At 43.5% G+C, this 27,620-nt stretch overlaps 1 protein-coding gene across 1 annotated transcript; it reads left to right on the plus strand.

Annotated features, from left to right (window-relative positions):
• LOC137902417 (alsin-like) lies at positions 1-27,620 on the plus strand. The gene is made up of 40 exons (XM_068746503.1): positions 1-75; positions 1,366-1,469; positions 2,002-2,162; positions 2,450-2,674; positions 2,805-2,995; positions 3,118-3,150; positions 3,244-3,536; positions 4,363-4,547; positions 4,652-4,739; positions 4,931-5,109; positions 6,172-6,340; positions 6,921-7,017; positions 10,286-10,363; positions 10,533-10,760; positions 11,367-11,538; positions 11,794-11,989; positions 12,558-12,623; positions 13,592-13,751; positions 14,053-14,184; positions 14,859-14,987; positions 15,816-15,839; positions 16,768-16,838; positions 17,585-17,651; positions 17,949-18,127; positions 19,512-19,577; positions 20,121-20,219; positions 20,529-20,693; positions 20,892-21,003; positions 21,337-21,414; positions 21,619-21,755; positions 21,863-22,018; positions 22,098-22,212; positions 23,076-23,233; positions 23,500-23,598; positions 23,842-24,021; positions 24,187-24,232; positions 24,360-24,421; positions 25,013-25,162; positions 25,281-25,377; positions 25,591-27,620. Exons 2-40 carry the CDS (start codon positions 1,450-1,452, stop codon positions 25,627-25,629), a joined length of 4,902 nt encoding a protein of 1,633 aa, XP_068602604.1. The 5' UTR covers positions 1-75; positions 1,366-1,449; the 3' UTR covers positions 25,630-27,620.

Consider the following 27,620-nt stretch of genomic DNA (forward strand, 5'->3'; position numbering starts at 1 on the left):
TGCAGTGACGTAGTAAACGGGACTCGGTGAGAGTCGCTTCCGCACGAATCTCTGCGACCAAACGAGTGCAGACTGGTGAGTCGGTGAGTTTAGTTAGCCTCTAGCAGCTTTAGCGCTGGAGTCGCGAACTTCAGCGCATCTAATGTACCGCGTTCAAGTCCAGGCTTTGTCTCAAGTGAAAATGAAAGTCGGGTTACTGAGAAACGCGTGTTTGAAGATCCAATTACAGCTGATACCGGTTCGATGTGGCTTTAAAATGTAGTGATCGCCAGTGTTGGGCAAGTGACTCAAGATCAGTAATATATTACTTATTACTAGTTACTTACTGGAAAAAGTAATTACATTACTTTACTTATTACTCCTTGCCGAAAGTAACTAGTAACTTAAAGTTAGTTAACTAGTACTTTAAGTTACTAGTTGCTTTAGTTACTTTCCCAACACTGGTGATCACTACTGCTATATAACTAGTAACTTACTTTAAGTTACTAGTTACTTTAGTTACTTTCCCAACACTGGTGATGGTCTGTGGTGTTTTAACACGCAAGCAGGTCGCTAAACAGAATAAATAATTTAATGTAAAGCGTGGATTACAACTGTCATTCCTGCTCGTAGTATCTAAACTAGTTTCTTGATTTTCACATTACTTCATTACATCTATTTGATATTTTTAATAGCATTTAATCACATTTAGAATGATGATTCATGACATTAATACATCTTTAATTCAGCAATTATTCAATAAGGACTCCAAAATTAGCCATTATGCGTGACACAGCCTTGATTTTATGTTGGCTTTTTGAATATTAATAGTACTAATAAATCAAATAGCACAGATTAAATCAGGACTTTTACTCATAAAAGTGTATTTACACCGTATTATTGTAATTTCTTTTCTCGTGGTTTTAGTGGGCTTTGACTTTTGCCATGTCAGCAGTACCATGAAATGAAACCACTCCTCCCAGTGGAAACACAACTAACTATAATATATCATCCCAGATGGGAGGAAAACGACGGAAATTCATGTTGCTCGAGTGCCAAATAATTCTTGAATTCAGAAATCATAATTTGAACTAATTTCCTCTTAACTCAAGGATTCTGAGTGAGACGTTGAAGACTGTATAATATCACAATATTTAAAGATGCTTATTTCCTAGTTTAGTTACATGTTTGGTACCATAATTCCGAGTCTAAAGCAGGGTAGGAATAACCGACACGAATACTGTTTGCTCGTGCTGCACGTAACGTGATTCAAATACAAATTATATAATTATTATTGTTGCAATTCTTATTTAAGATTTAATAACAAGAGTTACAATGCATAACCAGTCACGAATCAAAACGACGTAATATTCTTCCCGTTTCAAGCAAACTGGAGTGAAAATATGTCAGCTTTGGAGAAATGTGGACAAAGATGCCTTCCCTGTCCCGTGGATGTGAGAGCCTGAATTGATGGAGGACAGAGAGGCGAGGTAAACACTTGCATGCGTACAAACAAACCTTTTGGGAAGTGCCTGTTCTCACCACCAAACCTTTGAACGCTGAATAAACTCTAAGCTCAAATCATGTTAACGATAGGCAGGATCGAGATTCAGTGTGAGAGCCTGACTAGCCCGAACCCTGAATAGCAGATTTCATGCTGTTTATTCAGTTTTATTGATGCAAATTTAAGCTTGATCAAATGTGTGATTTGATTTTCTTTTTAATACATCTTTTGGTTTTGTTATATTATCTCCACTAACAATCCTCCGTGGGCCGGTTTCCATGTTAGGCTTCAGCAATATCTGAGAAACTGTCACTATTAAGTCACCTCCAGAGCTTGAAATGTAACCACATACCCTACAGGAGCTCCTGTTGGAGGGCCTGCAGGTACTAATCTGCTCATTATTTCTGTTTCTGTGACAAAAACCACGACTAACGAACATTAGAATATTAGACCAGGTTCGTGTTACTGGCGTTTTGATTTAGTCTGTAACAGTGACATATTTGCATGTGCTGTCGCAGTCCTGCAGATCAGTGGGATCCCGCAGCGCCCGAACGAGGACTGCTCCATGTCTGGCAGTGTGTGGGCCCCGCTGCACGGCTCCACCCAGAGAGAGTTCTCCTGCCCAGGCCTGTTATCCAGGCCGCCCTGGGAGAACACCATGGACTCCTGCTGATGCAAGGTAACGCTGGTAAATCGGGGCTGTTCGCTGCCAACAGGCTTACATGGTCATTTTGATATGCTCTGAATATTACTAGGTTATAACCGAGCTAAACTGCACAAGTAATGGTCAGAAATATAAACTCAATCTAAACTTTTTTTTTTTCTTCTAGAAATTAATTTAAGAAACTTGCATTTGTGGATGCTGATCAAAGTTCTTGTTGTTATGCTTTTATGTTTTAATAATGAATCAATATGAATTCATCTATTGGCTGAATCAGCAGTTACTCATTTTAGGCCGTCTTGCAGGCGGCACAGTGTACTCATTTGGTGAGCTGTTGTGGAGGGACCAGAGGCTCCCGGTGTCTGCGCCGATGTTGGAGGTCAATCTTCTGGGGAAGACGGTGGTCAGTGTGGCTGCAGGCGGCTTTCACTGCGGCGCGCTGACCGAGCAGGGCACCGTCTACATGTGGGGGGAGAACACTGCGGGACAGTGCGGGCTGACTGAGAGCGGCACCACCGCAAGCATGACAGGTTAGTGGACAGCGTTCCCTCTGTGCTGCATGTCTGTCAGTCCTTCAGCCTTCATCCATTTCTTGCTTATGTTTTTTTTTTTATTATTTAGTCCCTTTGGAAGCATAATATGTCAAATATGCCGCATCAGTTTCAGAGCCGTGCCCAGTCAGCGTGTTGGACAGCGATGCTGTCCCTCCTGCAGTGGTTCGGGTTGTGGATCTGGCCCTGGGACGGGAGCACAGCCTCGCTCTGTCGGCCCAGAACGAGCTGTGGGCCTGGGGCAGCGGCTGCCAGCTTGGCCTCGTCACCGGCTCCTTCCCTGTTTGGAGACCACAGAAGGTACATTTGCAATTCACTGAACTTCAGCTGTCAAAATTCAGTCAAACAGCCCCTTTATTATTACTACTATTACTACGTCAAATTCAGTAATGTCATGTTTAATATTTACATCCTTGCCACAGGTGGAACACTTAGCAGGCAGACATGTAATGCAGGTAGTTTCTCTTCCTTATAATCAAATGTACACGTTAATAAGAAAACTACTGTGTCCAGTACCCAGAAACAGCATTTTGATTTATTTTCTACAGGTGGCATGTGGTGCTTATCACAGCCTGGCTCTGGTCCTCAGTTTACCTCCACCGAACAGCAATACCCAGAATCCCTCTGAAAGCATGGAGCGGGGCCAGTCGCCTCAATACTCAGAGAGAGAGGACTCGTTTACTGTTGATGGAGGTCACTACTGTCCGCTGGGGGTGGAGCTGACCGAAGTCACGACAGACGAGGTAAAGACACACAAACTGGAAAAGTGCAGACCTCCGCCAAGGAGCTCATTCCCTTCCCTTTTCACCATCCCCACGGTGATCTGGATCATCATCAAAAGGTTCTAGATCGTTCTTGGTATCTTCACACACCAACCATGAAAAGTAAACGTGAATCAGAGTTGATTTTGAACTGATTTTTGAATCCATAAATGTTAAAACTTTTTCCTGACGTCGTTCCTGATCAGATCCCGAAGACATTTTTCATGATGGTTCAAAATGTAATGGGATCCAAGTTAGACTAAGTTAGACGTGGATGAGATGATTGCAGGTGTGGCAGGCAGAGCAGAGTGACCTGAGCAGGAGGGCGGAGCTACGTAGAGCAGGAAGCTCCAGCTGGTTTCCTGACAAATTGACTGCAAATTTAAAGAAATGTTCAAAGTGATCCAGAATCCAGGATCTCTCCTGGATCATCAACACATTTAATCTGTTCCTGGTAACATTCCCAACATTTCCTGAAAATTTCTTCAAGATCCATCTGTAACCTTTCGAGCTATCTTGCTAACAGACAAACGGACAGACATACTCCTTAAGGTAATGAAAGAAAACATCTCTAAATATACTCCTGCAATCTGCTACTTTAGGATCTTTGAAGTATAGCGGTATTTGAGCAGCTAGAGAATCATCCTTTAAATGGCCGGGATTGGTCCGCACTAGTTGGTTCCTCTGTTTGGTTTGCATTCCCAGACTTCTCCCAGGAGAAGCGCTCTTGGATGTAGACTCCATTCTGGAGGACGATCAGCAGGCTGCAGTGCTGTATCTGAAGACGACACCAAAGAGTACAGAATTATATCTCTCATCGATCCCTCAAATTTCATGTTTTTTCCTTTTAATTGTTATTTTTATTTATTTATTTAATTTGTAATCAACTCCTCGGCAAATCTTCAGGAAGACTGTCCCAGACGGAAGCCCCGGGTCTCACCTGCTGTCAGGCTGGAGAGCCAATCAAAAATCTGCTCTTACTCACGAAGCCGAGTTTCAGAGTCTCCTCCAAAAGCTCTCTCGTCATTCACTGGAGATGCAGCCCGCCGCTGGTCCAGGAGACACGGACTCACTGAGCAGTTACACTTCAGGCTGGTCATTCATTTATTATTTCCACGTCTTTTATTGGTTTCTCTGCTCTTTGCTTATTTTGATGTCTGCGTCACTCTAATGGGTTTGTTTTTGTGCCTCTCAGATGAAAGCTGTGTTTCCTCAACTCCTTCCACGGACCCGTTATCATCCAGTTATAAGGAAGACTCGACAACTAAGAGTCAAACTGACAGGTACGAACAAGTTTACTCGCAAATGAAGCAGAGTGAGTTCAGGAAGTTTGGTCAGTTACGACATTTTTGCTCTGATATCGGACATTTTAATTGCTAATTTTGCATCTTGTTTTTTTATTTCGAGTGGCTCCAATTCACCTCTATTTGTTATGAACCAAACGTCCCCTGCTCTTTGTCATTCCTTTCTACAGTAGTAGTGGAGTGGCCAGGCCGTATTCATCCTCCCCAGTGTGCCTGGAAGATATCGGTCTTTGTCTTGAGACACAGAGCCAGACTCTGCGGGGGAAGAAGAGCTCTAGTTTGTCAAATATAAGACAGAAGGGTAAAGCAGGAAGCAGGAGATGCTCCCTCCCTGGAACCCCCCCGAGTCGTAGAAATGGTAGGTGAACAATTCTGAGACATTTCTGGGGATTGATTTTAATTCTTGCCAAGACCTTTGTGAGTCCGTTGACACCCTGCACCATATGTGTAGAAACAACCGTTGTAGCGTAGCATAGTGGAAAGAAGTCTTTCTTGTATTCCTGACACATTTAAAGCATGTAGTTTGCTGAAATATCACAATTTAATTTAGTACATTTTTGTTTGTGTTGTCACAAGAAAAGGTAGAAACTTCATTTATTTCAAGTTGCGGCTGCAGCCACAGAGCTGGAGGTTGAATACATCCTTTAAGAGATCAGTAAAGAATGGGTTGCTAAATCTGGGAGTCATCTGTTGATGGCAGTATTTGTTATGTTGAGATAACATGATTATGAAGTAGTTATCAAGAGAAAAGTTTACATTAAAAATCATAAATTTTTGTAATTAAAATATCATAGCCAAATGTCTTTAATATTATTTCACATCGACTTTTTTTAAGGCCCAATTACCGGCACTCATTTGGAGTTTAGACTTTTCAAATCAGCTGTGTTAAAAGGAAGTGGTTATTCGCAAACGCAGCAGTAAAACTTCTCATTTTGTAGTTTTCCTCGAGTTTCAGGAGGGTCAAAATGAAAATAAAGAACTCCTCCATCCATAATTGATTTGTCCTTTTGTAGCTTTGGGCTTTAAATGTTTATAATTCCTGTTGCTATTCTTAGTTATGACTCCGGTATTGGCCGTAGCCTGAGGCGTTATGTTTTCAGGTGGATAAAGAAAGGCCAGGAAGGAATTTCTTTGCTAACCGCAAACAACGACAGCCGTTAAGATCACATCTTAACAGTTGAGTCAAAAGTACAATGGAGATCGTTAAAGAAAGCAATGCACACTTAGCGTCTCCCCAGGAAGTTTCACAATCACACTCTGACTAAAGTGAAACTTAAAACGATGCTCACATGATGCCCATGAGAAAAACAATCCACTGCAACAGCTTTACTGACCCTTAGTATTCTAATGGTCTTCTGATTCAACAATTCTGTTATCAGGATATTTTCATTAGATCATGTCCTTGTGTTAGGGTCTCCATGGCGACAGCGGTCCGGTGCCCACAGGTTGTCTTCCGGTGGTCAGACCCAGGCTGCGGCACCAGAGGAAGCTGGAGGCAGGCTTCCGTTTCTACAAACAGAAGTTTGGAGCTGGGGCCGAGGGTCAGAGGGACAGCTGGGCCACGGAGATCAGCTTGCCAGGTCGGGAATCACAAACACACGGAACGTTTAAATATATCCTAATGCAATGACAGAAATCTGTAACAAAACATTCATTAGGTTTATTTATCAAACTGAAAACGCAATGGCTATATCACGAATAGTGAATATAATATTATATTATTCTCCCCTCATTTTAACAAAATCACATTGAGATCAGAGCTGATCCCTGCACTCCTACTGCACACTTTACTGCTGTCATACATGTCCTGAACTACTCTGACATACTTCTTTGCCACGCCAGACTTTCTCATGCAGTACCAACAGAATATAATATAATACAGTAATGATATGTGTGATAGTGCTTCCTTTATTTGGCACAAAATAACAAAATCATTGACATTTAAAGTCACCTTAAAAATGAAATATGCACAACTAGCCATTACGGTTCGGCAAAGTTGACACAACCTACGGTACATGGGTGTGAGCGGCATGTCAAGAGACACATAGCCACAGCGACTATAGTCAAAGTGTGACTTGGGTCAGGTTTACTCTGAGATTTAAAAATAAGAAAACTGCAGCTGAATTGCCAAGGTGTTAATGCGTGTGTCCGTGTGTCCAGACTCCAGCCTCTGTGTGTCAAGACTTTGACAGGTGAAGAGGTCATCCAAGTCACTGCAGGTTCACACCATTCTTTAGCTCTCACTGCTCACTGCCAGGTAATAGACACACACTCACACACACACTAAAGTTTCTTTCATGTGACTTATTCAAGGCCACTTTTCTGCCTCAGTGTTCTTTATGAAGGCATGCATTTTTTGTTCCACCTCTGAACCAGCAGTGGAGGCAGTAACTGTAAATCAGTAACTATGCAAGAGGGTCAGAGGTCTGCCGTCTCGATAACATGTCTGTGACTCAACACTAGTGGATTTAAGACGGAGCGCTAGTCAACAGATGACTCAAACTAAACCGATCCTCACACAGGATGAGATCAACTGCAGTAAATAATACAAGAATTAGTCATTTCCCGATATGAGTGTCATGTCAGGCCAGATGCAGACACTCTTAGCAGATCACTGCCAGCATGCTGCCATCACCAGAGTCGCTGGTCGTGTTTGTGGATGCTGCAACAAAGATACAGGATAAAAGATAAAGGGATTGTTATTTTATAACACAATCTTGTATCTCGTAACAAAATAACATACCAGTAGATTATTTATTGTTCCTTCATATTAATTTATAAAAAGAAATTCCCCTCATAATTGGATTTACATGATCCGCATGGTGATCTGGAACATCATCCAAAGTTTAGAACTGGTTCTTGGTATCTTTATACACCAACCATGAAAAGTAAACCGTAGTTGATGTGTATTTTTAACATATTTTTGAACCTATAAATGGGGTTTTCAATGTTAACATTTTATATTTTTTCCTGACCTCATTCTGGATCAGATCCAAAAGTTATTTTGCATGAATATTTTACAAGAAGCCTCAATTATAAGAAAATGGGAAAATCCTAAATTTAATGGGATCCAAGTTACGCCATGAACCATTTTCAGATTTTTGTCATTAAAATCCTTCCAGTTTTTCTCTAATCCTGCTAACAAACAGACAGAAAAATAAATACCGTATTTTTTGGATTATACGTCGCTCCGGATTGTAGGTCGCACCAGCCAAAAAATGCATAATTAAGAAGAAAAAACCATATATAGGTTGCACTGGAGTATAAGTCGCATTTTTGGGGAAAATTTATTTGATAAAATCCAACACCAAACAACATATAGCACAAAGAACATGCTAACACGTTTACCAAAATATCAGGTTTTATTCCGAATCACGAAATCCAAGGAAATCTTCATCCTCGGTGTCACTTTTGAACAACTCCCCCAACTCGGCAGGTAGACAAGACGCCGCTTCCTCTTCTACGTCGCTTACATCAGACTCGTCGTCAGTTGCAGTTCCAATTATTCCAGCCTTTCTGAATCCCGACAGGATGGTTGCGGTTGTCACTGAAGCCCATGCTTTGTCGATCCATTCAATGACTTCCAGGAAAGTTGCATGGCGCATTCTCCCGGTTGCCGTGAAGCTGTGCTCTCCATCCGTCATCCACTGCTCCCACAGGTTACGCAAAACTGACTTAAAGCTCCTATTCACGGAGATATCAAGTGGCTGGAGTATTTTGGTTAAGCCTCCAGGGATGATGGCAGGTATGGAGTTGAAAATTTTTCATTTATTTTTTAACTGTGGTGTGATGTGCGCTCTCATGCTATCCATCACAAGCAGAGCTTTGCGTGCTCTAAAGAAGCCATCCGGTCGCTTATTATAGCACTTTGTAAGCCACAAGTTCATCATTTCTTGATCAATCCACCCTTTCTCGTTCACGGCGACTTCAACTGAGGAGGATTGGATTTTTGGCATGGTTTTTCGTTTGAAAATGACCATCGGTGGCAGTTTTGATCCGTCTCCACAACATGCCAGCACCACTGTGAAGTGTGATCTCTCATGACCAGTTGTAACGATATTCACACTTTTTTGCCCTTTCTCTGCAACACTTCGGCCCATGGGGATGTCAAAAGTGAGGGGGACCTCGTCCATGTTAATAATATGATCCGGTGTCACGTTGTGATCACTTACATGCTTTTCAATGAACGCGCGGAAACTGTCAACCTTGGCTTGGAAGTCCGCTGGCAGTTTTTGGGACAGTGTCGTCCTAGCTCTGATAGAGAGGCGTTTGCGTTGCATGAAGCGGTAACACCAAGAAGGTCCTCCCGCAAAGCCGTTTATATTCACCTCCCTGGCAACCACTTGGGCGCGGAGACGCAACTGCACCGTTGACAAACCTCTTCCAGAAGCACGTTGTTCAAGCACCCATGCGTGAACTCGTTCCTCCAACTGTGGCCACCTAGCTTGTTGCCCGCGATTAGCTTTCTTTGTTTTCTTCATTTCAGTAAGCATAACCTCCGCTTTTCGCCAGTCCCTTACAAGTTTTTCGCTCACTCCAAACTTTCTTTCTGCTGCTCGATTGCCGTTTTCGGCTCCATATTTCACTATCTGAAGCTTGTAAGCCGCGGAATATGACTTTCTTTTCGGCGCCATTTTCAATCAGCCCTTCTAATTGGTGTTTTTAGATAACAGGTGTGACAGATAAATATGAACCCCCAGAAACCGCGACAGATTCTGACGGGTCACAGAGTTCCCTGTAACACCTGTTATAGAAATGTGTAGGCTACTGTCTCTGCACTCACAGATTTTGTAAAAAAAAACATATATAAGTCGCTCCGATTTATAAGTCGCACCCCCGACCAAACTATGACAAAAACCGCGACTTATAATCCGGAAAATACGGTACATATAATTCATTCATCTTCTGAACCACTTTGTCCGTTACCGGGTCGCAGGTCATGCTGTAGCCCATCAGTCAATGAGCGAGAGGCAGTGTACACCCTGCACAAGCTGCCAGTTCATCGCAGGGACACACACACTCACACCTACGGACAATTTAGTGTGACCAGTTCACCTAATTTGCATGTTTTTGGTAGTGGGAGGAAGCTGGAGAGAACCCATGCAGACATGGGGAGAACGTGCAAACTCCTCACAGAAAGGCACAGGAAGTTGGATTTGAACATGTGACCTTCCTGCTGTGAGGCTACAGCGCCTACCACAGCGCCACCGTGCTGCCCATTGGCTGAAGCTTCGTGTACTGATGGTTTTATGAAGTGATCCAGAGCCCACATGGTTAAAACAAAAGAGAGAGAAAGAAAAGCAACGCAAGGCCTTCATGTCTCCAGCACTTCAGACATTTCTCTGGATTCTCTAAATCTTTTGAATATATTACATCTTGGCTTGTGAATGAGCCTTTTTGGCCCAATCAAATGATTCATTTGTGTTTTATTGAGGTTTTTTTTTAATAGCATCCCAAACCTGGAACTGGGGTTGGACAGGAGAACACTTATGTTCATACAATATCTCCGTCACCATGTTTTGCAGGTGTACTCATGGGGCAGCAACATGTGTGGACAGCTCGGCCACGTCAACAGCCCCGTGACGGTACCTCAACAGGCAAAGGTGAATTCATTCGAACACCAGCACTCCACTAATTTAGAATACTTCACATGTTTCATCAGTTATTTGTTGAAAATACTCTTCATAAATCCATATCTAAAAATGTACATCACTGAACATGTGTATGGCAGGCCTGGCTTTTGTGAAATTTGTCCCTGGTGGGCCACTGTAGCTCTCTGACGGTCTGCGGGCGTGGGGCATGTCGGCCGGTCAGAGCCACTCCATCTTGGTGGCCGATGGGGACTGTGTCCAGCCGGTCCTTTTGTACTGCGGCCAGCAGCAAGAGTCGGATTCAGTGGCAAGCGAGAAGCCGCCCCAGATTCCAAGGTTATGCCAGAGGTCACCCAGCAGAGCAGAAAGTTACACAGTCAGACCCACCCTTCTGCCCTTCTGCATGGAGGTTTGTATGCTCAAAACACAATGCAGGTACTTTATTCATAATATTGTTTCATATCATACGTCAGCATTTAGGAACGCAAACAACGGTGAACAAAAGGCTACTGAAGTAAGAACCGATCGACCGCATTCGGAAGAAAGGTGATTTTAATAGCGCTGAAATTGGCATGGCTGTTGGTGCCAGATGGGACAGTTTGAGCTCTACAGGGATTCTCACACACAACCGTCGCACGATTTACAGAGGAAGTGCTGAAAGTGGCGGCCCTTGGGATGGAAATGAAGCTCAGACTGCTTTGAGTTCATATGAAGGCAACAGGAGCCATAATTGTTACAACTAAATGTGTGCAGAAGGATGTCTGTGAATACAGAACCCATCAAACCTTGAAGCAGATGTGCTAGCTGCTAGCAGAACTCCATAAAATAATGGAGGCATCCTGCACAGTACCGGCGTGTTGCACTGGTAGCGGCGGTGCAACGACTCTGAAAGCAAAATGGTGGTCCAAACAATAAGAGCAAAGGTTCGCTCAATAAGTGGATGGTGAGTTTAGGTTTAAGTAACAGAGAAGGTGACAAACATTACAAAAGTGTCTTCCGTGCATGTGTGTTTTAGATGGGTTACGTCAGCAGTGTGTGCAGCGGTGGCCAGACCTGCGGTGTGCTGGCAGACCAGAACGTCATGGGTTTTATCTCGGCCATCCACGAGCTGGCCTCCAGAGAGAGGCAGCTGTACTGCTGGACGAGCAGCGTCAGGAGGCTCCTCCTCTCACTGCTACGCAGCAGAGGTTACCGATGATATGTTCTCACGTTTCACCCCTGACCGTTGATGGTTTGATCGTGTTTCTCTTGATGAACATGAACTGGTGGTAAATATAAATAACTTTGTGTAGATTCCGAAAAAGAGGTTAAAAAAACAAAAACATTATTTTAGCATCCATTATATCTATAAAATAGTAAAGTCTCTGTGTGTGTGTGTGTGTGTGTGTGTGTGCGTGCGTGCGTGTGCGTGTGCGTGTGTGCATACGTGCTCTCTTCCACAGAGAGCGTGTGTCCGTCATTGGGTGAGACGTGCTCTCATCTCTTCTCTTCTCTCTGCGAGAGTTTTGTTCGTCTGAGCACCCTGATTGGTCGACACTCCACATCCCTCACTTACTTCCTGCAAGATACGCAGGGTCGTGATGTCACTTCCCTTCCCCTCCTGACGCACATCTTGCACTTTATGGATGCTTATAAAGAGTAAGTTCCACGTTGTTACCTCCGCCAAGGAGGCTATGTTTTTGACAGCGTTTGTCTCTTTGTTAGCAGGATTATGGAAAAAACTTGCTTGATGGATCTTGATGAAAAAAAATCTGAAGACGGATCTTGGCCTAACTTAGATCCCATTACATTTTGAGAGTGATCCGAATACCCATCTGGATACAAAGAAAATCTGGATTAAAAAATCACATCACATCTTGTAAAATATGAATTCACTTGCCAAAGATCAATCATAATGGGGGCCGACATGCACTGTCTGATCCAGAATGAAGTCAGGAAAGGAATACCGGTATATACCGGTAATCTTAACTTTGAGAACATGCAGCGTTCTCCCAGCTGTCACTATTCATGCAGTTACTGCTCTTTGAGCTTCATTGTTCAAACACAAAATGGGAGGTTCAGGTTTTCCAGTATTATTCTGCTGCTGCCATCAACAGATTAATGGGAATAGTCCGTTAAAACATGTCAGCATCAGTAAACATACCAGTTTCTATGAACAAGCGATAAAACAAAAACTCAAATTCAAACCTTTGTCCTCTGCCTGCAGCTATTGTTCTTCCGTTGGTGACTTCCAGGTGATGGGTGGATTCCAGTCCCTCCGTAAACTCTCACTGTAAGCTTCCTTTTTAACCTCCACCGAGGAGGCTATGCGTTCGCCTGCGTTGGTTTGTCATCTGTCTGTCTGTCTGTCTGTTAGCAGGATAACTAAAAAGGTCCTGGACAGATTTCCGGGAAATGTAGAAAATCTTACCAGGAACAATTGATTCGATTTTGGTTATGATCCAGAAGAGTGACGGAATTTTAGATCACTTTGAAATGTTCTGTAACATTGCAGTCAATGGAGCTACAAAGTTTGTTCCTCAATTTCTCGGTTGATTATAGGCCAATGTTTAGACACAGTCATGTAGCGTGGGGACTTCTATCTTATGACCGAATTCCATCCGAATTGGATCCGGAATGCGGACACTGCTGCGATCCGGATTTTAACATATACATATAATGGAGGCTTTTTTTAAAAATCACGTATTGTAAAATATGAATTCAATTCACTCACAAATAATCCCAGTCATAAAGGGGTCCGATAAGAACTATGATGCAAAATGTATTCTGGATCTGAATAGTGTCCAAATAATTTGTTTTCCCAAGAAAACAAATTATTTAGACACTTTCAATAATATCTCTCTCATTGCCCCCACAAAGGGGCTTCTGGTTTTGCTGACCTTTACCAAGACACTGTGGAATTAGTAGTGAGCAAACGGATTTGTTGTATCTCAAAAAGCTACGGATCTAGATCCAGAAGAATCCACCGTTACTGGACGTGTGCTTTTAGTGAATAACTTCTAAACTAATAATGATATCAACGTGAATCCAATCGCTAAAGTTCTGTTTTCATGGTTAAGGAATCTAAAAATATCGACATTTCTACATTGATGCAAGGAGCAGATAAAGGGCTGAGCTGTTACTCTTTAACTCGCATCACTTCTTATTTATCTCTGACACCAACCTGCTAGATTCACGTATTCAGATTGAAACCTTGACGCCCTGAGGCTACCTTATTTCTGTCTGTCTCTCTGTGTCCAGGGAGAGTTTAGGCTCTCAGCAGGCCGTTCTCTCTCAGCTGTGTGTGTCAGACCAGTCTCCCAATGGTGACGTTGATCTGGTTTCATTATTTTACTGGCCTCTGCAGCAGCTCCACCAGTACAACCGAGTCCTACTCAAACTGGAAGCCTGTTTTGATGTGGTGAGGATGACAGTCTCTGCTCTTTGTGCTTCTTTATGTGTCTAAAAGGTTCCTTCTTTTCACCCTCTCTCCTGTTTTAACATTACATGGAGACATAATTTATAACTGCCATTGTACAGCCTTGAATTCAAGATTTCTATGTGCATAAATACTTTAATAAACAATTTCTGAACCCACTTTTGTATGAGGACGTTATAAGGAGCGGAGTTTTGGTGTTTCATTAGTTATCCAGATAAAATATGCCCTTCACACACAATGATTCTTTTTCCATGCTTCAGTTTGTTTTCTTTCTCTCCCTCAGTTAACAACAGAGTATCAGTCCCTCCATCAGAGCTGTACTCAGTTTGAGTCCTTGTCTTTGTCCCTCCTGAGGAAGAAGAAGGAAGCTGAAGCCACCTTCTTCTTCTGGAAGACCCACTCTGGAAAAATTACTGTGAGAACGACTGAACATTCATGTTAAAGCTCAGAGCTGTGCTACAAATGTCTTTACATTTAAAAACAAACTAAAAATTATGTTTGATTTCAGTCACGATTGTTAGGTAGATACAAAGACACTGCGTCCCTGCGGGAAATCGTGCGTTAGGGACCAAAGGACACACGCAAACGAGAACACTGTCCATGTCCTGAAGACAATGAGGTCGTTTAGAATTTAATTTGTGATAATTACTTTTTGGTTACAGGTATTTCCGTCTGCTTGCTGCTATTGAACGAGATGTTACTCCACTTTTTGATGTGTTGGGCTCTGGAATAATATTACATACATTAGTCAGTTTGAGCCACAAGCCGTCCAATAGCAAAATTCAGGACAGCGTCACACATATTTTTGGTTCAGAAGAAATCCCTGCCGTTCTCCAGCTTCAACTTTCCTCACAGGATTCTTAACTCTCTACCCTCATTTGACTTTTTCTTTTGATACGATGGTTAAATAAATTTGTTTTATTGCCTTTTTCGTTTGTTAAAAAAGGATAAATATTACAAATATTAACTTTCTTTATCAACAAGTTACCATCTCAAGATGATAATTTCGAAATGACTGAATGGAGGCGGTATTTGTGCTGTAAGATTTTAATAATTAAATGTACTATTCCCAATGAATTTCTTCCTCAGGAGGCTCTACGTCTTCCTCAGCGTCGGGTCATCTGTGAAAGCAGCAACAGATCTCTGACACTGCAGAATGCCGGCCGCTTCTCCAACCACTGGTTTATTCTCTTCAACGATGCCCTGGTGCACACACAGGTACACAAGCGCATGTAGACACTTCGATCTATGCTGCGCACTATATCTCATATGAACATGGAGTTTCATTGTTGAATATCATGAACTGATGATGCCTTCAGCAGGGTGCGTTGTTTAACATTAGACCAGGGGTCGGCAACCAAAGTGTCAGGGCTGACATGGCAAGCAGAAAATAATAAGAGGCACAAAGTATTTTATTATATTTAACGCCTCACAAGAAACAGAGCATACTTAATGATTAAATACTAATTAAGCCAATAACTGTTTGATATGTACAGGTTGTGTAAATCATTACGTTGCGAGTGCACGAATGTGGATCATGCACGTCCTTGATTCAGCGCGTCTCCAGTAATTTAGAGCGTCACTGCGAGGCTCTTGGGAGTTCAGTCAGCTAGCTTAGCAGCAGCGTCATCATTACAAGTAAAAAAGTCGTTCAAGAGGAGAACGGGCGATATGCGCCCAGTTTCTCTAGTGGCTGTGAATTTTGTTTTGTTTTCTGATGACCAGCCCGTCCCTGCTCAGTTTTTGGCTCTTTTTTATTTTTGTTATTTCCTTATTAAATGTATTGCAGACTGATTATCTCGCCTTCGTCTCCGCATTTTGGGGTTCACACCTTTTGAGTTCCAGAGTGGAACGTCGCTGGCACTTTGGGCTTGAGTATATTGTAATGTGGCACGCGCCATGAAAAAGGTTGCCTACCCCTGCAAGAGACGAAGCCTCTACTTGATCTGTGTGCACGTCTGGGTCTTCCTCATATTTCTGCCATGTTCTTTAAAGTTTTAGTTTAGTGAAAGTTTTAATTCTGCATTGTACCTTCCACTCACTCAGGGTGCCATTCCCTCTCAGAGCCTTGTGAGTATATCTGACACCCCTTGATTCTCTTGATGCTGCAGCAGCATGAGCACGCCGGCCTCGCTTTACACAATTTTAACACAAGATTTGATATAACCGCTGTCACACTGCTCACAGATCTGATATGATTTCCTGAGATCTGGAGCTACGAGTTAAACAACGTAGTAACCTTTTTACGGTTTTGTACGAACATCTGGCTCAAGCAAATTTAGGCCCAGACTTCGATAAGTCATTTTTCCAGCTCTGGGAATTAGTTGAAACACTGATATGTTTCCACCTGGGTTGTTTAACCAAATAAACATGAGACTTGGTAATCTTGCAGCCTCATAGCAGCGCAGATATCCTTGTGTTAAAATTAATTTTGTGCGGCTGACTGAGCTTTTAACCGCTGCAAACAGGCTGCTGTGTGGGGATTGGATTTTTGGGATTGGATAGCTTTTGCTCATCGCCTGTAAAGATGTGGGTGTATCGATGCCACTGTAATGAAATCCAGCAGATCAAACGTCACTGACAAACACACTAATAGGTCTTTTTAGCGCACATTAGTCCAGATAACCGCCTATTTGTTGTTGTCTTGTCATGTGTACCGATTCTCATCTGTGCTAGGTGTGAGGTGTTGCATTAATGGGCAGCAGATGCTTCTCCTGGTTATTGCTATGTGGGTTTGTGTCCTGTGTGTTGAGTTTCGTTACATCAGAAATGCAAGTCTGATCTCAACGTGCATTCCTAGCCCTTATGCACATGCAGTAAAACTTGTGTTGTGTAACTTCCTCAAGACAGCAGAACAGTAAGACCGCAGAGACATATTTTCGTCAGCACTTGTCTATTCACGTAAGATGGAGGGATGTTTTCTAAACGGAGAGGCATCACTCATATGAAGAAACACCGTGACACAGACTGTGAACTGCGGCTTTGTCTCTGTGTGCAGTTCTCCACGCATCACGTCTATCCCCTGGCCTGTCTGTGGGTGAAACCCGTCACCGACGACAGCAGCGGACTGTGAGTTTGTCTTTAAGAATGATGAATTCCAAATGCGTCTAATACGGCGTCATTTTTGCGACAATAAAGCCAGTGTTTATCAAGACGCTACACTCATTGTTGTATAGCTTCATCCCTGCTTTCCACAACTAAAGACATGATTTCACATTTATAACTGTTTTTGTTCCATAAATATTTGCTTAAATAAAATTACCTTGCCTTTTGCTGTTTTGAATGTTTTATCATTTTTTTTGTATCTTTCTTTCTTTCTTCAGTTAAAAGTTAAGCCTAAGTTGATTCTATGAATGGGATTTGTCTCAAAACCCAAAGACTATTTAATACTTTGTCACACAAGTCTTCCCTAAGCTACAGAGTTACCTTATGGGAATTTGAAGCATTTTATATTTTCATTTAATTATGAAATTCAAACTTTTTCTCAGGCGACTTAAATATCTACTTTCTCACCAATTTCCTTCAATGAATTGCTTCGTGCTTGTTGAATCCTTGATTTTGTGATTCCCATTTAATCATCTAATAGTTAGCCGGCCGGCGCTGTAGCTGTCGTAAACACTGTGAAGCCTAACAGTCTTTAAAACAAAACAAAAAATCCAACTAATGGCTCCATTTTTGCATTCTGACTTTTTTGGAATGAGGGTTGTAGCAGAATTAATTGGGTATAAATATTTTGTGGAAATACGAAACATTACTTTTAACTATTTGGTAAGAAATAGCCTGTTAATTACTGTTGTTGTTTTGCATGTTTCCAGCTATGCCATCAGATTTACTTGTCCAGAGGAGAGTTTCACTGTGGTGGCCTCAACACCGCAAGAGAAGGTACCGGTACTATTAATAGAATACCTTTAATGGTTCATTTTGACTGAACTCAAATGGCCACATGTTTTACTCATTTTTCGATACAACTACTGTTACTCCAAACAGCTTTCGTGGAATGCAGATGTGTGCATCCCTCCCCCTCTGCATTCCATGAAAGATGTTTTTTATGATGCAACACATTTTGAGATGGAGCGTTAAGGACATGTAGCTGGGGCAGGTGTCAGCACTGGACAATGTCACTTCCTTTTTTGCCTCCATTCTCTTGGAAAAACAACAACCTCTTGTTCGACTCCCCAGAACAAGTGGCTCCGGTTTGTTAACCAAGCAGTGGATCAGCAGCTCGGAGGCGGAGGACAGAGATCATCGCCGGGGTTGACGGCGGCGTCTCGCACGGCCTCCTACGTGTTCACCGGAGAGGGACGGTTTAAAGACGCTCGGTACGCTGGTGGCTGGCTTGCAGGGCGAGTTCATGGCAGGTGAGAGACTGGTTGGGTGCTCACTTCTCCATGGAGTAGTTTACTAAATAATGTTTACACATCAAACCATCTTCCACCGCTTATCCGGGGCCAGGCTGCGTCTCAGCAGCTTCCCAAGGGCTTCCCAGGCAAGCCAAAAGACATACCGGTAATGTCTCCTAGGTCTTCCCAGAGGCCTCCTCCCGGTGGGACATGCCCGGAACACCTCCCCAGGGAGGCGTCCAGGAGGCATCCGAAATAGACTCCGAGGTTCCTCTCTTGTGACTGAGGTCCTTGCCCTGTCTCTACGGGCGCACCCAGCCACCATACAAAGGGAACTCATTTCAACGGCTTGTATCCAGGATCTTGTCCTTTCAGTCATGACCCGAAGTTCAGGACCGGAGGTGAGAGTCGGAGCGTAGGTTGACCGGTAAATTGAGAGCTTTGCATCTCAGCTCAGCTCCTTCTTCACCACAACAGACTGCAGCTGCTGCAGCGATCCGCCTGCCAATCTGGCGCTCCGTCCTTCCCTCACTCTCCAACAAGACTCCAATATACTTGAAGTCCTCCATTTGATGCACAGACTCCCCACCGACCCGGAGAGGGCAGACCACTTGTTCCTAGTCAAGAACCGTGGATGGATTTGGAGGTGCTGATTCTCATCCCACTCGCTTCACACTTGGCTGCAAAACTGACTGGACAAAGGACCCCGACCCCGACCCCATCCTCCCGAACCGCCCCTAAGATACTACGAGGGACGCGGTCGAATGCCTTCTCCAAATCCACGAAACACATGTGGACTGTTTGGGCGAACTCCTACGACTCTCCTGTGTATCTGCAATCCAACAGAACCAATAACGGTTGTATTAGTTGAGTTGAGGTCCGATAGGACGGTGTCAGGATGACAGCTTTGATTAGTTCAACCCTCAAATCAGTAGCAGCATGCACGGCGAATGTGGACATGAACCAAACGGGATTAGTCTTTGTTTGAGCGAATACTTGGGATGGTTGTCATCGTTTGATTCGCACCAACCAGGTAGAAAGTCTGAGTTGCTTTCAAACTTTCCTCGCTTGTTCCGGACTTTTTAACTTTTCAGTTTGATCCAAAGCACCAAAATTGCAGGTGTGAAACCCCCCAAGAACCAAATGAGAGCTCAGACTTTGTGCAGACAGAAAGAAAAGGAGGTGGACGATGTGAACCTTCAATCATCACAGACTCAGCCCATGTAAACGTTAATGACAGGATGTAGGAGTGTCATGAGAAGTTATTTTGTGTGCTTGGAAAATCATGAAACGAAAAGCATCAAATGTCACAAAAATCCCAACCTTTGTTCGGACTTTGGTCCGAACGCACCCTGAAAATGAGAATATAGTTGGATGATGAGCATGTCTTTGTTTTTTACAGGGGGACCATGAAGTGGCCCAATGGACGAACCTACAGGGGGAACTTCAAGAATGGACTGGAGGATGGGTAAATCCATTAGCAGGGTACACTGGGTGCACTGGGTGCACTGGGTGCACTGGGTACACTGGGTGCACTGGGTGCACTGGTTACACTGGATACACTGGGTACACTGGTTACACTGGGTGCACTGGGTGCACTGGGTACACTGGTTACACTGGGTGCACTGGGTACACTGGTTACACTGGGTGCACTGGGTGCACTGGTTACACTGGGTGCACTGGGTGCACTGGGTACACTGGGTGCACTGGGTACCAGTGGAGATTCCGATTCGTCCGGGTCATGGCAGGTCTCTGTGTGGAATAAAGTCAGCGTGTCGGAACCTGAAGAGGCAAAACATCTTCACGGTTTTCCTGCGTGTCCCGCTGACTTTATTCAACAGTGTTAAATAATGTTGAACTTCTGACACGTCTTCAAGGAGACCTGTTGTCTGCAGGATCAAAAGAGATGTGACTTTTTATACATTTATATATATACACGCACAATCGGACCAGCTTTGTGCTATTCACTCGTTTGTGATTAAACTATTAAATATGTATATATTTTTTTCAGGTATGGAGAGTGTATAATACCAAACAAAACGCTGAATAGACCAGACAGCTACCAAGGACATTGGAGAGATGGGAAAATCCATGGTTTTGGCAAGTACAAGTCAGTATTATATATTCTACTCTTTGTTCAGGTAGAAAGAAGCATTGAACTAATGACTTGCGTTTAAATTCTACATACTGTCAGCAAAGCTTTTAAAGTCTTTTTTTATTGTATTTTTTTAGTCTTATCAGTAATCCATCAGGAATGACCCCTTTACAACAGATTGTGTTGAATGGCAGTATTCATATAATAGTGGTGTTCATGCCTTCGCAGCTTGCATTTACAAGCAGACATGCACGACTTCACAGAGAAACATTCCTAGTCTGTGAACCCACAAACTGATCCTGATTCTGATTGGACCCGACCTAGGTATGCCAGTGGCGAGGTGTATGAGGGCTGCTTTGATGACGGCCAGCGGCACGGCTACGGCATGCTGAGCTCCGGAAAGCTAGCGAAGCATTCCCCCAGCGTTTTTGTCGGCCACTGGGTCCATGATAAGAAGACCGGATACGGCGTGCATGATGACATCGCCAGGTAATGTCCTTTCAGGATTCCTGCTTGAGCCTGAAAACCGTGGAGAGCTTTGTCAGGACTGGAGTCATGAAAATTTTGTTTTTTCCCCCCAATTGTTTTGGAAAGATACTCGGAACAATTAATTTCACCAGATAGTCATCGCTGAAGCTTTGTTGTCCTGCATTGCAAACCATCACCGCTCCTTTGTGTTTCTCCAAGAGGCGAGAAGTACATGGGACAGTGGCTGGATGAACAGCGCCATGGCAACGCTGTTGTAGTCACCCAGTACGGCGTGTATTATGAAGGGACCTTCAGAGACAACAAAATGAGTGTAAGTTTTCACAAAGGCATCTAAGAATGACAGGAAGGAAAATGTAATACGAGCTTATTTTTCTAGTCTCTTTTTGTCGTTCTTTCTTTCAATACTTCTATAAAGTCATCCATTCTAAGTATTTACTCGACACGTGTCCCCAAACGGGGACATTCTTTGTTGAGCTGAGGCAACTTTAGAAATTCTTTTGTTTCAAAGTCCTTCGCAATATTAATTAAATCTGAAGTTGAACATGATGTCAGATATTCATTTACTACGACAGAGTAAATACGTCTTGTTGTATAAGTACGCGCTACCACGTTGTGGAGGTTGATCCTGCGTGTTCTCTGTCAGGGTCCAGGTCTTGTGGTATCCGATGACGACACGGCGCTCCACGGGGAGTTTTCTGATGACTGGATCGTTAATGGAAAGGTAGAAAGCCGTTTCTCCTTTCACCTGTGTGCGGTATTTATACACACTTATAAACCATATTAAGTATTTAATTTGATATTTTTGACTTATTTTACCGTGTCTTCTCTGTAAATATGTTTTGGGTCATTGTGTCTAAACACAAACTTACAGTCTCACTCTCTCAGCTGTGGAGGTTATTTAACACGCGCTCCTCCCCTCCTGCAGGGGCTCCTGTCCCTCGCTAACGGCGACTACCTGGAGGGCCTGTTCAGTGGGGATTGGACCGCAGGACTGAAGGTGGTCGGAACTTTCATCAAGCCAGTCGGTGATGAACCGGACAGCAGAGACAGGAACAGCCTGCTGTGAGTCGTCCTTTAAACATTCAGGTGTGCGATACCGATGCTGTTGGAGACCTGCGTGATATTTGCATAATGTGCAACTCATGCTGTCTAAACGGGTACGTCTGCAGGAGGCTGGGTCAGTACCTGGTGCCGACAGACCAGAAGTGGGTCTGCGTGTTTGCTGAATGCTGGAGTCGACTGGGCTGCAGTGCTGCCAGGAGAGGCGAGAGGAGCACAGCCTGGGAGAACATAGCAGTCAGCATAACGACTGCACGGCGCCACAGGTTGACCCGGCAAATAGAAGTGGTGGCGTGCCTCTGATGTCGTACGTGACTTTAAACAGTTGTGTGTTTGTCTTTGTAGCCCGGAGCTTAGTAAGTCTCAGAGCAAAGTGCTGGAGTGTTTGGAGGTTATTCCTCAACACGAAGATCCAGCCACCACGGCGAACTACGACAACATACGGAGATACCTCATCAAGGTAGGTAGGGCTAACCAGCTGATGCTAACCAGCTGATGCTAACCAGCTGATGCTACCCAGCTGATGCTACCCAGCTGATGCTAACCAGCTGATGCTACCCAGCTGATGCTAACCAGCTGATAGCCAACCAGCTGATGCTAACCAGCTGATAGCCAACCAGCTGATGCTACCCAGCTGATGCTACCCAGCTGATGCTACCCAGCTGATAGCCAACCAGCTGATGCTAACCAGCTGATAGCCAACCAGCTGATGCTACCCAGCTGATGCTACCCAGCTGATGCTAACCAGCTGATGCTACCCAGCTGATGCTACCCAGCTGATGCTAACCAGCTGATGCTAACCAGCTGATGCTAACCAGCTGATGCTACCCAGCTGATAGCCAACCAGCTGATGCTAACCAGCTGATAGCCAACCAGCTGATGCTACCCAGCTGATGCTACCCAGCTGATGCTAACCAGCTGATGCTACCCAGCTGATGCTACCCAGCTGATGCTAACCAGCTGATGCTAACCAGCTGAGTTCAATGAGACCTGACTAAAATACGAAAGGCTTTAACGTGTTTCGAGTCAGATGCCATTAATAAAGTTATGAACGTTCACATTTAGAAATATTACATGAGACTTTCTGCATTATGCGTTCAACCTACTTGCAGCACTATAAACTACATGCTACATAAAATTAGATCAAAACTCATGAACTCGAAACAGGGCGGCGGTGTTGACGTGTAATTAATGCCATTTTAAGTAGAACGTGTATGAAGCCGTGTTGATTGATGAAAAAGACTAACAAGAAAACAAGGAAGGCAGCACAATACGCTCCTTTTGATGGTTCTTCTGCTAAGCCTTCATGCCTGCGTTTCTCAGGCGTGCGAGACGCCGCTCCACCCTCTGGGCTGGCTGGTGGAGACGTTGGTGACCGTCTACAGGATGACTTACGTCGGCGTGGGATCCCACCGCAGGCTGCTCAGGCAGGCCGTCCTGGAGCTTCAGGCCTACCTCACACATTTCTACAGCATCGTCCGGTAGATTCAGAACCTGCGTCGTCTCCTTTGGTTTGCCTCGTCACGTCAGCCTTTGTAGATCCTGTGGTTTTCAGACAGAAAAGCCTGAAGCTAAACCTGCTGTAACGCCATATCTTTAACCCGTTCATGGCTGTATGCTCGCCTGGAAACATAAAAGGAACATCTTCTTCATATTCTACTTCAAAGGTTCCATTTTCTTTGAGTGAGTTCGTGACATTGTGGCTACGCGAGTTGTTTTGCTCAGAACAATGAATTGTTGTTGCCAGGTTTCTGTTTCCAGGGTTACCGGATGATGGTGGTGTGATCCCAGACCCGCCAAACTCTCCATCTAAAGGCAGACACGACTCCAACACTTCAGAAGAAAGGTGAGTGTCCCCACGCACACACGCACACACACACACACACACACACCTAAATGTTACGTTTATTATTGTTAACATTCTGATTTTATTTGTGTGGGTTGTAATATTTATGTTGTGTAATAAAACAGGTACTATAACCCCTGACAAATCACAGGCGCTGTACACGAATTATAACCGTGACAACAACAACAACAAAACCCCCACTGTTTGAAAGGTACCTGATCTCATCCTCATTGTTGTCTGCAGCGTCACGGTGGTGAGCTGCTCCTCTCTGCTCCTCCCATTGGTGCTCCCGCGACTGTACCCGCCTCTCTTCACCCTGTACTGCCTGCAGGGGGAGCAGGTGGAGGCCCAGTACTGGGACCGCATCATCCGACTGAACAAACAGCCGGACCAGTCTCTGCTCCACTTCCTGGGGGTGCGGGAGTGAGTGTGCACATTCAACACACACACACACAGAGTCTGTGTGTAGTTCTGATTGTTTGAAACAAGTCATTTAATTACAACAATGTCCTTCCACCTTTAGTGCAGATTCACTTTTAAATAAAAGTGGAGGTATTCCTCTGACGCTCCTCGTCTCTTCTCCTGCAGGAAGTTCTGGCCTGTATGGATGTCAATCCTGGGAGAGAAAAAGCAGGTCGGATCCGACATGCACCGAATCCTCCAAGCAGTTTTTGGACAACATCGTTGACCACCTGTTCTCCCAGCCTAAATTTGAGCTGTGCTGTTGCTTCTTTTCTGTTTCCCTGTAACTTTTCCCACAGATTGTTTCCAGCAGTAAAGACGCCTGCTTTGTGTCGGCTGTGGAGACACTTCAACAAATCAGGTAGCTGCCTCGTGACCTGACTCAATAAAGTGTAAAGACTTGTTGCCGTGAGGAGCAGGAATCTCCTCCACATTCTTGTTCTGATGTTGATGTTGTCTGATTAAAAACTCGGATTAGGGCAGCAGACGCACGATAATGCAGACACCTAATTTTTCCCTGATTAATGCCTGACTGGAGCGCCTGGCCGAAGGTGACATCGCACTACTGTATTTGGAATATTAGAAATGGTTTTGTTGGATTTTTAACATCTTTTAATTCATTTCCTGAGCTAAGTCGTCATTTTTCGTGCATAACTTGGCATTATTCAGACTCAAATATTCAAATTGGACTAATTAGCAACTCATTCTCGTGTGAATTGACAAACGATTTCAAAATCCCAGCATCAATGAAGAGATTTCAGTCATGCAGTCGTTCAAAGTCTCATTTCAGAAGATTTGCAAAAAGAGTGATAAAATAAAAAAAGAAATTCCCCGTCACATGAAATATTTCATAGCATTTTTAATATATTTTTAAATTGTGTTGTAACTTGGAAGATTACAAATGTTGAATGCTTTATTGTGTGTATACTTAAAAGTGTGTGTCATCATTCAGCACCACCTTCACCCCGTCAGACAAACTCATCGTCATCCAGAAGACGTTTGGGGAGATGACACAGGAAGGCAAACCCGTGCTGGACGGCGACTTCCTGTGGTGCATGGATGACCTGCTGCCTCTCTTCCTCTATGTGGTTCTCAGAGCGAGGCGCGTTGTCTCTCTCTCTCTCTCTCACACACACACACACACACACACACACTCTGGAACAAGTCTGCTTTTATTCGTGTTAGTGGTGAGCAGACCTGTTTGCTGCTCGACTCCACAGGATCAGGAATCTGGGAGCTGAGGTCAGTCTGATAGAAGATTTAATGGATCCCAATGTCCAGCACGGGGAGCTGGGACTCATGTTCACCACACTGAAGGTAGGACCCCCCCCCAACACAAACACAGATACCACCTTTACACATCATATTCTGACCTGTACTTACTCTTTGCACATTGGTAAAACACACAAAACTCAAATTGCGGGTGATAAATAAATCCTAGATATTTTGCTAAAATGATATTTAGAGGGTTGGGCAAGTTATTACTTGATGTTCCTCATCATCCTTTAACACTTAATGACTCTGTTGCAGGCCAGCTACATCCACATCCAGCAGGAGTCGACTACATAGTCAACCAAGAGCCATCGGAAACAGAGCCAGTCCAAACCGCTGCCCCCTACTGGAGGACGCTGAACACTGCACGGGGGCGAGGCAGGCAGGTGGCAGTGGGAGGAGAGCGTTACTCCTTCACCTTCTGCCGTCAGGATAGCAAGGAGAAGCTCATTCACAGATTCTTTTTCCTGAAGATGGTATTCACAGTGAAGCAGCACATCGCCCTCTGCTGGACATTTTACAGACCTGCATTATTTCCACATCAGTATTTGGTTGTTACTGTAACATCAACGGGACTTATCACCTCTTTTTTCTTTTTATAATCATCACAAAATTATCACTTTTCACGACTTGACTGTATTTTCATTCTGTTTTCTGACCTCTATCAAGATTTCCAAGGATAGAAAGTTGCTAACTGCATAAGTAAAATGTTGTTATTGTTTTTTTTTAAAGAAAAACATTCCTCAAAGTGGAACTCCAGGGTTTTAAACTCTATAAATGATATATTTCTACATTTTTCACTTCACAGAATTTTAATATTACAGCACAAATCGTTGAGTCTTTAAGCTAACCTTAAAACTATAGGAAAGGGAAGACTTAATTTTTGACGACGCATCAGGTTCCTTTAAACATTAATATATTGCAAATTGAATGTTATAATGTACAGTATGTTAATCAAAATGCACCATGTCAGTAACGTCATCGGAGTGGAGGTAGTTCAAGACGAAGGACAGAGTTTAAATATCTTCATTTATTGTCACTTGTACCGCCTGTGTAAACCTCTTAATATTTATAACTAAAACACCCGGTTAAAGTAATTAATGATGAGCACGGTGTCATTCCTCCTGGGAGGAGAGCGTCTCCACCCATGAATATCTGACAGCACCTTTCCCCTCTTCATCATTCTCATAGAACATCTTAACAGCATGCAGATTCTGTGAACATGGCAGCTCCACAACACGAGGTTTCCACGACGGCAAAGGTTTGGGTAAAACTGCACAAAGTGGACACAAGAGGAAAACCTTGGCTTTTATTAGTTTAGAAAACGGTGATGATGATGATGAAGTTTAATCTGACTCCAGACCAATCAACCCCCTAAAATACACTAAAAAGCTTCAATGGGCTTCAGAGCAACTCATTTGATGAAAGCAAGTTGATCAGTTCTTAAATGAATGGACTTTATCAGCTTGGTCTTCCATTACGCACCGTAATTTATAAATCCTGATGCCTCCAAATCCTAATCCAGAATCCAGTTATTGCTGGACTCTGGATTAGGTTATGTTTTTGCCAGCATTTGTTTGTCTGTCCGTCCGTCTGTTAGCAAGAGAACTCAAAATGTTCTGGATGGATCAGTTTGAAATTTTCAGTAACATTGCGGTCAGTGTCAGGAAAAACAAATGTACATTTTAACATTGAAAAAAAATTAAGGATTCAAAAATCTGTTAAAAATAATCTGATTCACTTTTACTTTTCATGGTTGGTGTATAAAGAACAATTTATAACCTTTTGGGGATGATCCAGATCACCATGGGGACGATGTAAATGTAATTATCAGGGGAATGAGCTGCTCGGCGGAGGTCTGCGCTCTCCGAGTGCTTTTCTAGTTCTATCTTAAATACCCAAGTAAATTTTCACAAAGCAATTTTGTTTTTGGACACTTTCAATAATATCTCTTATGAGGTTCTGCTTTTGCTGACCTTTAACAAGACGCTGTGGAGCTAGTAGTGGGAAAACGGATTTGTTGTATCTTCAAAAGCTACGGATCCAGATCCAGAAGAATCCACCGTTACTGGAAGTGTGCTTCTAGTGAATAACTTCTAAACTAACAATTATATCAACGCGAATCCAATCGCTAAAGTTCTGTTTTCATGGTTAAAGAATCTAAAAATATAGATAAAATAAATGTCAGGCCATTATTCTGGCGGTAAATCACAATATGGGGAGACTGATTGAATAGGGTTCTTAAAAATCATTTTTTTACAAGTTAATAAACTGTTGTTTAAACAAAA

This window comes from Brachionichthys hirsutus, chromosome 12 (genome assembly GCF_040956055.1).
Source record: "Brachionichthys hirsutus isolate HB-005 chromosome 12, CSIRO-AGI_Bhir_v1, whole genome shotgun sequence".
Classification (NCBI taxonomy): domain Eukaryota; kingdom Metazoa; phylum Chordata; class Actinopteri; order Lophiiformes; family Brachionichthyidae; genus Brachionichthys; species Brachionichthys hirsutus.